Below are 14,802 nucleotides of genomic sequence, written 5' to 3' on the forward strand. Positions count from 1 at the left end.
TAAATTAGATTAAATTTGCATTATTTTCAGGGTTTTTAAAATTATTAATGAGACGAGATCCCATTAAAATATCACTGTGAATATAATTGTAATTTTTATACAAATTAAACATTACTTTTTTTAAAAGTTTAAATTATAAATTAATTTTTAAACTTTTTATTTGTTTTTATTGAAAATATTCAAAAATGAAAAAATCAATTTATCACTGTACAAAAGGATTAAAACCGTGATTAAAATATTTGAGCAATTTTCTAAAAATTTATGTTTAGTTTGACATAATCAGTGTGTATCTACTTTTCAAAAATGTTTGATTTAATTAATTTTTTCACTTTTTCTGTGTTTTTTTTTTTAAATACTGTCAGAACTAACTTATTATAGCCGATTAAAATAGAAAAATTATTTTCTTAAAAAATAAAAGATATTTTACTAAATAAACTTTTGAATAAAAAGCAATGTGCATAGAGAAATATTGTATATTGATTGCAAATTTTTTTTAAAATAATGACGCAACCCAGTCTAAATGATTTTCGTTGGAGTAATCCAAATAGGATTGGTTGATTGGTTTGGGTTAGTGGCCTAAGTAAAAGATTTGATGAAAAGAAGTTGTAAAATTATAGTAAAAATTTGAAATTTCAGTGAAAGACAAATTACTATAATTATGAATGACTTACCTGTTCTGCCAATACCTGCGCTACAATGTACAACAATAGGGGGTCCCCGAGGATGTCCAGCCCAGGTATCGCCTCTACTAGTTAAAAGTGAATTTTGTTGCTGTCGTACTAATGAAAGGAACTGTAATAAAGCCCTTGCTGACTGAGGTACTCCATAATCTGGCCAAGCAGTATACAACATGTGACAAACTTCTCTTGTCTCTTCAGTCTGTAATTAAAAATTGCAAATTTTCATTTATAAGTTTTTTATTTTAAAATCATTCAAAATTCTCAAAACTTCATTTTAAAGTAATTATTTTCATAGGGGGACACTTATATATTTTTGAACTTTTTTTGGTATTATAAAGTTTCAACTCTTTTCTCGACAATGTACATATTCTATAAAGATTATATTGTGATTAAATAAAAAAATTTTTAATTTTTGAAACTTGATACATTTTTCTTGTTTTGAAGGTTTGTGTTTAACAGTGGGACACCTATTATTAAGAACCGAATAATTATTTCAATAATAATATTCTGCTTCATACTTTGTAAATATAAATTTTTTGCATTAAATAACGTTAACAAATGTTGCAAAACACTCATAATTTAATAATATTTTACATTTTTATAATACAATGTCAAGTTTCATATAAAAAATTGCTATTATTTTTTTTCACGTTTACAGTACTGCTGATCATACGTCATAATTTGGTCATAACCTAAAAACAATTTAGGGCAAAATTTAAATAGTCGTTCTCTTATCGAGTGTTACTTTTTAAATGTTGTCGAACAATAATTGTAATAATTATTAATTATAAATTTTGAATTTTTTTATTGTTTTTTAGCATAAAAAATCACATTTTTAGTCGCTGTGTAAGTATAAATGCGCATGCGTATAGCTGACACAACTTATAATCAGTGTTGCCAAAATCCACGTTTCATAAACTTAAATTTTTGCCTGTCCCAGTGTTTAATGTCCCACTGTTTAAATTGAGCAATCGCAAGAAATTATTTAAATAAAAATTGTTTGTGAAATTTTAAAATATTTTAAATTATTGGATATTATACTTAAAAACATGAGTAAACGAAGTAACAATTACACTTTTTTTTTAAACTGTTCTATCTATATAAAAATCAGCACTGTATTTCAAGAAAAAATTTACTCTGGTACGTCAAAAACAGTTTGTTTCAATTTTCTTTGTAAATAATGAATCAACGTGGTTAAAATTTTTGGAGATAGTGTGTTTTCATAAACATGGTTTACATTTAAATTTTGGTCTAGTTTCTTTAAGTAGTTTTTCAGAAAATTAAAGTGTTCTACTGTTTAAACTGTCCCACTGTTTGTCACTCTCCCCTATATGTACATTCAATGTATTTTTTTTTTTCATTCAACTTTAGAATTCAAATTCCTATGTGAATACAAAAAATTTTTTAAAATTATTTCCAAAAAGTATTCTATAATACAAATACATATAAATACAACATGTATTTAGTACAAATTATTAAATTTTTCTAAAAGTAGACCACTATATTTTTTATGAAATATAATGGATTGAGCCAATAATAATTTAAATTAATGGTAATTTTATTATATTAATTGATAATTTGAAACAATGGTAGTTTTGAAAAATGGTATCTTTAAAGTGGTAATTCAAAGTAATCTCAAAATAAAAATTTTTAAGTTTTAATTATTAGTTTCACACAAATACCATTTTTTATTTCTATTTTGTACTAAATTTTTTTGCTCTAAATTAATATACACTACTATGTTATTTGAAATTTTTAATTTACATTAAATTTAATTTGAAGGAATATTTAAATAATTTTTAAATTTAAAATAAAGTGTGAATAAAAACCTTGTTATTGGCGAGTAGGAGTTTTGATATTGTGTAATCCGGATTCGTGTCTACCTCCAAGGTAGTTACAGTGAAGCCACCTGCTGATACTTCATCTCCAGGTTCCGGACCCCAATATTGTGCACATTTTGTACGTCCTCTCTCGACTACCCTTTAGTTTTAAATAATAATTTTTAATTATTATTATAATTAATATAAATAATAATAATTAAGTATTTACTGATTTTATTTCAAATGAGTGAAATCTCTTTTTTACGCTTAGTTTTAATAGTATACTTATTTACAAAAGGACTTGTCCTGTTTATAAATAAATAAATAAAATCTCATGAAAATTTCACTGTGTGAAATGATTAAAATTGTGAAAACTTGTTAACTAATCGAAATCAGTGATATTTTTCCTACTATTGAAGAAGTAATTGAAGACTTAATTATATTTTGTTTGATTTTCATATATTCGAAATTATTAGTTTTATACCTAGTTGTCATGACGATGACGAGTGTCTGTTGCTCCCAGATCATTCGCCAAAAATCACCGCACGTTTTTGGAAGTGGACCCTGAGTACTGATAAATGCATTTCTTTGTTTGTATCCGTCAACAAAATTTGCATTAATATAATCAGACGTTGGATCACCATCTAATAAGGACAAACAAACTCTGCTATGATCGTAACACAACACGTCTGTGTATCTGTTCTTTGATTGATTCGATCTAATCCTGAAATGCAAGAATATTTATTAACTTTAAATTTCAATTATCTTTTATTTTCATTATTTTTTGGTCTCTAATAATTTATAAATAATTTATTTTTATCTGATTCGAATCAATGATTTTCACCGAAAATAGTGAGTGAAAATCACTTGCGAAATTGAATCGCACTTAATTTTCCCCTACTAGGATAAAAGCAGCAAAAGAATAATTTTCTTTTAGAGAAAAAAAAATTTAATTTTCATCTCTCAACAATTGATGCTTGGAATTAATTAATTTTTCATCATTGTTTTTAATATATTTTGTGGATGAAAAGTAAATTTATTTCCCTTGAATTTTATATTAATAATGAATGCGGAGACGTACTTGGCATTATTGAATGTACCCTCGGGCGGTCTTTGTCTAATTTCAGCATACTCTGCTACGAGTCCAGCGCGACCTCTTGAATGTATCGTCTCGACGAGTTGTTCCATGCTAACTGCCTGAAGACCCAAGTCGCCATGAAGACTATCATCATCGCTAAAACCTGAACTGGCTGAGGACGGAGGCTGAACTGGTGATGGAGCTTCGTCATTTCCACTCCACGTGTCGCCATTTGTAATCTCAATGTCTCCAATATTTGCCATACCATTTTTGATTTTGTTCTTATCCGCCATAGGACTAGTTGGGTTGCTAATTGGAGTTCCATTTGGACTCTGATGCAATGTGTGATTCTTTGACGTCGGAGAAAGAGGTGTACCCGCCCGCGGGGTAACCTACAAATTTAGAAAAATTATCAAAATATTATTTATATTTATATAGATACTAATATTGAGTACAATCGAAATTAGAAACTAAATTATCGATTATTTTATTTTATTGTCAGAGTGGCAGCAGAATTTCATTTATAAAATTTTTTGACTTTTTCATGATTAATTTTTCTTTTTCCCTAATAAATTTTTTAATTATTTAATTTTATATATATATATTTTTTTTTAATAAAAATTTCATATATAAATGAAAAATAAATTCTTTACTAAGCAAATAAGGTTTGGTTAGTTTTCTGAAATTATTTAAAGAAGTAAAATTTTGATATGTAATTTGTGGTTTCTTTGAATAAAAATTTCCTGACTTGTGGTAATAATTATGTTATTAATAAAAAAAAAAAAAAAATTTATTCACCACGCAATTGTAGCATTTAATTTCTTAATAATAATTATTGATTTATTAATTAGTCACAGTGACGTGACAATAGATATGCCTGAAGGCCTTTATAAATATATATAGGAAACCATAAAATTTTTTTAAGACTTTAAGTAAATACTTTTGAAATGAAACCTTGCAATTGACAGGCGACTAATTGTATGTTTCTCAAGCAGCTATAGGGGATGATACTGCTACAGTAAAGTCGTTAAAAAAAAATAAATGGTAATTTAATTAACTGAATTTTAAAGCAGTGTGCTTCAAAGCTCTTCAAAGAAAACTGGACACTTTAATTTAAAAGCTCTCAACTCATATAGGACATTGAATTTAGAAAGATTTCGTTAAAGATTTTCAACATAATCCTAAAAGAATTCTCTTAAAAGGAGCTTTAAAAGCCACAAAAATGTCTTTCTCGAATAAATAAAAAAATTTAATTTTTGATAAAGTTGATTAAATTTTATTTCGGTTCAATTAAAAATATTTTTGAATTTAAAATTCTTTTCTTTGTGAATTTTGTAAAATAAAGTAAATATTGTTTAAATATTTAAAATTAATTTTTGTCGATAATTTTAATTTAAATTTAAATTTCAAGAATATTTCTTACAACGATTATAATTTATAATCTAAAAAATATCTAAAAATCTTAAAAAAAAAAATTTTTTTTTTGAGAAAATATTTTTATAATTTTCCCATCTTAAAAATTATTTTTCTTTTCTAATCGTTGATCTGAAATGTTGTGAATTATTATTTTAAATTAAACTTAATTTTTTTAATAAATATTAAAAATTTGATTATTAATTGAGAATATACTGACCTCGCAAAGTTCACCCCCTCCCCGATTCGTCATAGATTTAAAACAATGGAGAAGCCATGCTTCATGCTGAATTTCCAAGGAACCACCTAAACGACGTGGCAACGATTCTCGTGGAATATGAAGCGTTAATTGAGGAATGGATACTGTAAAAACTCTGTCTCGCAATTTTTCTCGTACGAATAAACGGAGAATTTTGAATGGTGCCTTGAACCACAATGGTGCCGTAACAATGAGTACTTTCTTCAATTTTGCTGGATAACCACCCTGAAAAATAGATTATTAATAATATTTTTAAAATTTGTTTCTTCTTCTTCTGTATAAATAAAAAATTTCAATAGTTTAGTAAATTTATTTCTATATTTTTTATTATTATTTTAATTTCATTAATTAATTTAAATGTATTTAATATATTTTTTTATTTAAGTTCCTCTTGAAAAAAAAAATGTTTTAAATCTCGTCAGAAATAAATCGCAGTAAAACTAAATGCTTTTATTTGCGTTTCGTATATGGCATTTGAAATAAAATTTAAAAATTAATAATAGCATCGAATATGACGGCAAGAGAGAATCGTTAAATATTCTGAAAAGATTAAATCCTATTAAAATCCACCTTAATAGTTAAAAAAAAAAAATAAATAAAGGTGAAGAATCATTTTTTTCAATAGGGCGTTAAAAAGATTTAATTGTCAGATATTGAGACCCTTAAAAGAAGAAATATATTTCTGTTTAATAGAAAATTTTCAAGAAATTATTAACTTACTTTATATATTAATTAACGTATTCTTTCCATTTGGTTATGTTTCAATGTTAATTATTTAATAATGTTAATTAAATTCGTTAAATAATTAAAATTAATGTTATTATTTATTTTATTTTATAAATAATCTGCAAAATAGTAATAGCACGATGGAAAAAAATTTTAACTTATTCTTAAACTTCTTTCTATATATAATTAAATATACGCTTGATTTAATAAATTAAATTTTTATTTCAAATGAAGAAATTGTTGAACTCGAAAAATATCGATAATTACTTGGGCTATTTTTAATTTCGAGTTAAGTGAAAATTAAAATTAGAATTAATATTTAAATTGAGAGGTAAAACTAATTAGCGGAAATTTAACACAAAGGTTAAATGGTGAGTTGTACAAAGGTCATAAGGTCGAGGGAAAATGTTATACATTATATCCTATATATAAAGTGAAATGCAATTAAAAATTTGATTCTCGTTTTTATCGGTGTGTTTCTTTAAAATTTCATCAAGTTCATGTTAAATAATGGAGAAACCAATTAATTAGTTAACAATGAAAAAACGATATTCTAATTTTATATATAAGAATATAATCTTGCGGCTGCTGATTAAAAATATAATTCATTCATTATTTTATTCACATGCAATTAGAATGTATTCTTGAAAATATTTTTCAAGGTGAAGATAAAACTATAATCTAAATTTAGAAATTTTTTCTTATTTTAAAAATACTAGGTACTTTTTAACTGTATATATAAGAATAAAATGTATATCATTCGCGCTTGAATAATTTTTATTTTTTTTACTGATTTAAAGATTTTTGTTAGCTTTGAGAACATCTTAATTTTTTTTTTGTATTACATCATGCAAATCATTATATTACAAGAATATTATATACTTTTATTGTTTACGAGAAAAAATTCGTTGTATCCATCCGGTTACATAATTTAGTAATCAAGTATTAGTGTAAAATTATCATTACCAGAGAGGACGCACGTCTTTTGATATTTTTTTGGACAAATTATATAATAAGAAAATACTTATGAAATTTCAAATTTTTTTTATAAAGAAAAAAAAATTATTTCTTTAAAATTGTTTTTTATTATTAAAGTAATTTTCTAATTGTCTATAAAAATATTTTTTTTTTTTTTTTTGCTTTAAAAAGCAAATATATTTAAAATGATTATAATAATTCTATATACGAATTCCTGTATAGAACAAAATTTATTACAATAAGAAAATCAATAATTTTCTCACAAATATGAAATTTACATAATATTATACGCAAGTGGAATTTTGTTATTGAAAAATTAGAATTTCCTCGGTGCAATTAATCCTTTATTTTTCTAAAACGTTATTCTTGGAAGAGAATATGAAAAAAAGGAATATTAAAACGTAGTTAAAGCGCAATTATGAAACTTAATTTTTCGTTGTTCTTTTATTATAGTTTTTTATGAATCTAAAATAATAGATAAAAAAAATAATACATATATAATATAATTAGCATAAGCAGAGAGTTAATTATAACTTGTAAATTAAAAAAATTGTAAAAATTTATTATTATTATTATTATTTATTTATAGTATAAATTATATAATACAAATATTATATAGTTTCATCCCAATAAGTAATTTGTAAAAAGAAAAATTCAATTTCTGGTGTATTTTCATAAAAAAAAAACTTTATAGACTGTTTTTTATAGTCTGATTGCTTAAAAATAAAGTTTGTTCTCACGAGAGACGGAAAACGATTTAAAATGAAACATTCATTTCTAGTGCATAAAGCTGTATTATTGTCTCTCTCTTTCTCTCTATTTCAAATATAGAAAAGCGCTTTATTGCAAATATCTTGAATTCCAAAAATAAACATCACGCTTTTTGCATCCTTGATGTTGAGAGTAAACTTTCGTCATCATAAAAAAAGATTGTAAAATATTATTATTTAAAAAAAAAAAAAAAAAAAAAACTGTTATGCGAGAGAAGAAAATGTAATATTAAAAATAATGAAACATGCAGAACAGTAATAATAAGTATATAAAAATGAGAGAAAGGAATTTTTAAAAATTTAATTAATTGAAATAACTCAATTTATTATTTTTTTAATTATATATATTCACAATTATTACTTAAATAATGATATTAATGATTAATAATAAATGTTAAAATAATAATAATAATAATAAATAAATATTTATTATTTAATTATCAAAATAAATTTTAATTTTTAATTCAAGAAATTATATATTTAATAAGACTCATTTTTTTACTTCAAATAAGGTTGAATTTTTACAGTAAAATTATATTAATATTTGATTTCTTACATCTACATATGTGTCCGTCCGCACGAAAAGGAATCACATTAGTTTTTTTTCATAAGAGTCATATTTGCATTTAAAGTGCACGCAAAAATAATTCTTATTGTAATTCTTTTTAATGCGGTAAAATTTTATTTTCTTCTTACATAAATATTGTGAAAATTTATTACTGATTTCTGTTGTATTTAGAATAATTAATTTTGTTGAGAATTTTCTATTAATTATAAAACATAAAAAAGAGATGGAAAAAAAAACATTTTTATTTTAATTATCAAAAAATGTGATGTGATGTATTTGAAAGTTTTATATATTAATATTTATCAGATATACAATGTCGATGAAGTTCAAAACGTTTATAATCAACGATGTAGAAGAAAGAATATTTTTTTATGCAAATTATTATAAAATTTTGACTAAAAACATTTTTCCAATTCTTCTTGATTAACAATTGAGGGCTCCCATACAATAAGGGGACGAACGCTTGGCGAGTTACTTTCTTGACAGTCAAAGGTATGAAAATGTGCATAAAATTAAAATTCGAAATTTTGATTTTTGAAAAGTACTACCCTATAGTAAATAAGACGGCGCATCCTTTTTTTCCTTTAATATTTTTTTTATAAAATGAATGTTTTATTTAATAAAGTTAAAAAACTTTAAATATTTTATTTACAAATTTCATTGAATTTTAAAACATAAATTGTCCTATCTTCGACAATAATTAAGGAATCGTTTTGGAATTGTGTATACACACGCATTTGGGTCCATAGAAAGCAAAGATATAACAAGAAAGTTAAAAATCATCAATTATTGTTTAATTATTTTTTATTATAAATAGAGAAATGTCTGCTACGACGATTTCATGACTTTGCCGAAAAAAAGTCTGCGGGGAAGTTTAAAGAACTTCCAGTGAGACATTTGTCATTCATTATTTACAAAGAAAATTGAAAAAAACTGTTTTTGACGTACCAGAGTAAATTTTTTCTTGAAATACAGTGCTGATTTTTATATAGATAGAACAGTTTAAAAAAAAGTGTAATTGTTACTTCGTTTACTCATGTTTTTAAGTATAATATCCAATAATTTAAAATATTTTAAAATTTCACAAAAAATTTTTATTTAAATAATTTCTTGCGATTGCTCAATTTAAACAGTGGGACATTAAACACTGGGACGGGCAAAAATTTAAGTTTATGAAACGTGGATTTTGGCAACACTGATTATAAGTTGTGTCAGCTATACGCATGCGCATTTATACTTACACAGCGACTAAAAATGTGATTTTTTATGCTAAAAAACAATAAAAAAAATTCAAAATTTATAATTAATAATTATTACAATTATTGTTCGACAACATTTAAAAAGTAACACTCGATAAGAGAACGACTATTTAAATTTTGCTCTAAATTGTTTTTAGGTTATGACCAAATTATGACGTATGATCAGCAGTACTGTAAACGTGAAAAAAAATAATAGCAATTTTTTATATGAAACTTGACATTGTATTATAAAAATGTAAAATATTATTAAATTATGAGTGTTTTGCAACATTTGTTAACGTTATTTAATGCAAAAAATTTATATTTACAAAGTTTAAAGCAGAATATTATTATTGAAATAATTATTCGGTTCTTAATAATAGGTGTCCCACTGTTAAACACAAACCTTCAAAACAAGAAAAATGTATCAAGTTTCAAAAATTTCAAATTTTTTTATTTAATCACAATATAATCTTTATAGAATATGTACATTGTGGAGAAAAGAGTTGAAAGTTGAGTTCTATAATATTTTTAATTGTTTAAGGTAAATTTTTTTTAAAAAAACTTAAAATTACAATGAAACTTGCGCTCGTTTTAAGGGTATGTGGGCAAAGGACGTTTTTTTGTGGTTTGAAACTTACTCTGAACTAAAAAATGATTTTGGGTTAAAATTTTGGAGAAATGATTTAGTTTGGTATAAAGAATCTCGCTGTTCTACTTATTTACAATAACTTAACGAAAAAATAATAAAAATAAAGCAATAAATAGTAAAATAATGTGTTTTATCATAGTTCATTCAGCGGCCACTCGCTCGAATTGGCGCTGTTTACTGGAGCACTGACACACTCAAGCAACGTCTGTGTATGCGCCGCCATCTTTGTTTTCATTTTCGTTTAAAAATTCCACTTTTTAAACTTCATTTTTTAATAATTTTACTCAAAATTATGTATTTTTCGGAGAACAGCGAGATTTCTTTTACCCTAATCTATCATCTCTCAAAATTTTAGACAAAAATCTTTTCTCATTTTAGAGTGAAACGTATACTACCAAAACACATTTTCTCATACTAGGTCACGTGGGAGGTTTCCACATAACCTTAATTGTTAAATGAAAGTACATCTTTTTAAGAATAAAGTTAAGAATAAAAAAAGCAATTGTTATGAATAAAATTAAAAAAAATAAATCATTGAAGCACAAATTTTGTCGAAAGCTTATAAAAAAAATTGTTCACAAAAGTCTATGATGTAAAATTTATACCAAATATTTTACAATTTCTACATTAAAAATACGTAATTTTGGAATTAATATAATTTCTATGAGTTTTTGGCAAAAAATTTTAATGGTATATATTTTTTTTTTCTCAATGTATAATCCAAAAGATATATATATATATATATAATCAAAGCCACAGAATTTCAACATCTCATATAATAGTATGTGCATTGTAGCATCCTATAAATTGCAATATTACATAATCGCGGTTATGTAGATCACAAGAAGATTCGTATAGTTTTCACGAGAGCTGTAGTGCGCGACTTGAATATATATATATATATATATATATATATGTACATACGTATATATATATATATATTTCGTACGGACACGTGAACGAGATGTACATCTTTCCAAAGAGTTGTTACATATAGGCATATGATGGCACGACCTTTTGGAAGACGTGTCAATAATAGAACGATATATACAATTACCGCGCACAATGCTCGTCATCAGCCTAGGCACGGTCATTCATTGAAAAAATAATTAGCGCGTGGGTGAGGAGAAAAAAAAATTTTTTTTTTCTTAACCAAAGCGTAGGTTTTTTTTCCTCGACATTCAGGTTTTTGCATCATCAAGAAAATAAAAATATATAACAAATTTTTCTCATATAAATATTATATAAATTTTTTTCCCAAAAAAAAAATTATCGTTTCTCATTTCAATAAATTTTAAATTAACTTACATATATTCCATTTTCAGTTAGAAGTAATCTCTTGAAATTTGAATCACAATTTTTATAACATTTTCCATATTGAAGATATTTTTTCTTTTTTCAAACTCAAGTTGGACACCAAACGCAAGATCGTTACGCACACAGGTGAGAATGTATGTGGAAAAAAAAAACAATTTTTTTGCCTTGATTTTTGGGATGGAAAAATTTTATCAGAAAAAAAAACACGAGTCACGCTAGTTACTCAACAAATCGATAGTACGCGATTAGTATTAGCGTGTACTGTTCGTAGGGGTGCAAAGAAGGGGAGGATTGCGAAGAGAAATTTTTCATCTCTTCTACTGGAGAACATTATTGTGTTTAGTAATATGAAGAAATGGAGAGGAAAAAAAAGACGTAGAATTGTGAAAGTGTATTATTTTTTTTTGGATTGGTAACAAAAAAAAGAAGAAAAAGAGATGAAAAAAGAGGCAGGGTCTTGGTGGCTTTAACATAAAACACAACGTGCCGTAAAGAGTTCCCGATGATCACTGAATAGCGAGCGTCGACGTTATCCTATGTCTTGGCACATGCGCATACCAACAATATCATTTTATTACCATTTCGCATCCCCTGTGCTGTGCAAGTTTCTTTGGCTCGTGGGGTGACCTCGTGACGCCGCACCAACCCCTGTCAGAATGTCCTATACGCAGAGACTATATAGTATCCTTTTCGCGTCACAACGCGTTATATACTATACACAAGTCCAGGGGTTGGTGGGAATAAATTTATATATACAACATTTTTTAGATAAAAACAGTAATCAACATTTTTTTCTTTTTACCTATAAATATTAAATAAAAATAAAATCATAAATTTTTGAAAGAAATTTTAAATATTACATTAATCTTAAAAATTTAATTTACTAAAATTACTTGTGTAAAAATAAGATGTTACTAAAAATCGTGTAATTTTTATAGATCCATTTGTGAACAATCAGAAAAAAAATTTGTTTCAAATAACTAAATTTTTGTAGAATAAACCAAATAAATTTTTTAAAAATAAAACTTTGAGATATAAATCTAAAAAATTATCCACGGTGATCAGGAAGAAACTACAGGCTTGTTTAACGCGTATAAAAAAATCGTCTGGAACGTCTAGAGTCAAGCCTGGCACAAGCTAGAAAGTGTCTAGCATCGCTAGATTGGAAGGTATGGCTTGGCCCAGTTCTGGCGCTACTCAGTCACTAGTCAGACCCCCCGTACAGAAAATTTGACCAGGCACGACCGGGGCCAGATCTGGCAACCTGATCTCGTCCCGATCGATACATTTTTCTTGTTTTGAAGGTTTGTGTTTAACAGTGGGACACCTATTATTAAGTACCGAATAATTATTTAAATAATAATATTCTGCTTCAAACTTTGTAAATATATATATTTTGCATTAAATAACGTTAACAAATAATGCAAAACACTTATAAATGCGCATGCGTATACCTGACACAACTTGTAATCAGTGTTGCCAAAATCCACGTTTCATAAACTTAAATTTTTGCCTGTCCCAGTGTTTAATGTCCCACTGTTTAAATTGAGCAATCGCAAGAAATTATTTAAATAAAAATTGTTTGTGAAATTTTAAAATATTTTAAATTATTGGATATTATACTTAAAAACATGAGTAAACGAAGTAACATCCGTGTGGAAATTAATCGTGGAAGTCTAGCTATAGCTAGCGCCAACACTGGATTCGTGATGGCAGTCTAGCCTAGCGATTACACCTAGCCCCGTCAATGGCGCGAGTTCATTCTGCTAGAATGCAACATAACCTAATCCAATAGAATACAAATCTTTGTACATAGTGTTATAATAATAATACAAACAAAATTCAAGATTAAAAAAAACTATAATACAGAAAATTTATTTGGTAATTTATGGAAATTTATGAGGTAATTTATGAAATTTTGAGGTAATTTATAATTACAATACAAACAAAATTTAAGATTTAACAATTATCGCAGGAAATTTATGCGGTAATTTATGAAATTTATACGGTAATTTATGAAATTTATGCGGTAATTAATAATATATAAAAGAAAAACTTGAAAACTAATTTTGGAAATTTATGTAAATTTATAGGGTAATTTATGAAATTTTTAAGGTAATTTATAATATACAGGGTGTCCCATTTTAATCTATCAGGCGAAATAACTTTTAATCAGTTGATTTTACAAAAAAATGTTATAGACAAAAGTTACTGTGCTCAGAGGGGGACATCCAATGGTAAACTTGAATTTGTCCTAAATGACCTAATTTAGGTCATTTCAAGGTCAACTCATTTTTTTTAAATGGAACCACTACTTTTTATGCCGGAAATCGATAAAGCAGAAAATTCCACGTCGAAATCGTTGATGCACTTTTTTTCGATAGATCGACCTTTTTAGGACAAATAGGTCATTTAATTATTATTGTATTTGGGGAAATAACTTTAAACTAATTAATTTTACAAAGACATGTTTCAGTTTAAAGTTGTTGTGCTTAAAGGGGAATATTCAGTGATGACCATAAATTTGTCCTAAAAAAAATGTTATAGACAAAAGTTACTGTGCTCAGAGGGGGACATCCAATGGTAAACTTGAATTTGTCCTAAATGACCTAATTTAGGTCATTTCAAGGTCAACTCATTTTTTTTAATGGAACCATCTACTTTTCATGTTACAAATCGGAAGAGCAGGAAATTCCACGTTGAAATCGTCTAAGTACTTTTTTCTACGGGTCGACCTATCCAGGTCAAATAGGTCATAATCAATTTCACCTACAAGGCCTTGGTTGGGTCTAGTGTTTTTGACATAAAAATTCTTGCCCTGACGATTCCTTGCATAAAAACTTGATCTTTCTTCATGAAAAATTATTTGACATAGACTAGATCTAATCAAGGCCTTGAAGGTGAAATTAATTATGACCTATTTGACCTGAATAGGTCGACCTGTCGAAAAAAGTACTTGGACGATTTCAAAGTGGAATTTCCTGCTCTTCCGATTTGTAACATGAAAAGTAGATGGTTCGTTTAGAATTAGTTAAATTTTACTAATTGGTAGTAAAATTTACTAATAATTAGTAGAATTTTACTAATTCATAAGCAAAAAGTGAGTCACTAATTTAAATTATTAAACAATTTTACTAATTCAGATTTAGAAAGTAAAAAAATGTCATAAAATACAATAAATGTATTTTCACTTGTTTTTTAAAAATTTTAAATATGGAAACCAGGCCTGGCCCTGGTCGGGCCCATAGAAATTTACTAACCCGGGGCCAGAACAGAAAATTGAATCGGAGCCAGGTCGGTAAT

General features: G+C 26.0%; 1 protein-coding gene across 1 annotated transcript in view; it reads right to left on the reverse strand.

Annotated features, from left to right (window-relative positions):
* The window catches only part of LOC127278673 (tyrosine-protein phosphatase non-receptor type 9), a 41,996-nt gene that overhangs the window by 5,077 nt on the left and 22,117 nt on the right, over window positions 1-14,802 (reverse strand). Inside the window, exons 5-9 of the mRNA XM_051300489.1 lie at window positions 5,212-5,475; window positions 3,582-3,970; window positions 2,985-3,224; window positions 2,510-2,660; window positions 672-879 (exon numbers count right to left, since the gene is read on the reverse strand). Of these exons, the coding sequence (XP_051156446.1) occupies window positions 672-879; window positions 2,510-2,660; window positions 2,985-3,224; window positions 3,582-3,970; window positions 5,212-5,475 (1,252 nt within the window). The remainder of the gene's footprint in view (window positions 1-671; window positions 880-2,509; window positions 2,661-2,984; window positions 3,225-3,581; window positions 3,971-5,211; window positions 5,476-14,802) is intronic.

Source organism: Leptopilina boulardi, unplaced genomic scaffold, assembly GCF_019393585.1.
Source record: "Leptopilina boulardi isolate dan_hultmark-lab unplaced genomic scaffold, ZJU_Lbou_2.1 LbouV2_210, whole genome shotgun sequence".
NCBI lineage: Eukaryota > Metazoa > Arthropoda > Insecta > Hymenoptera > Figitidae > Leptopilina > Leptopilina boulardi.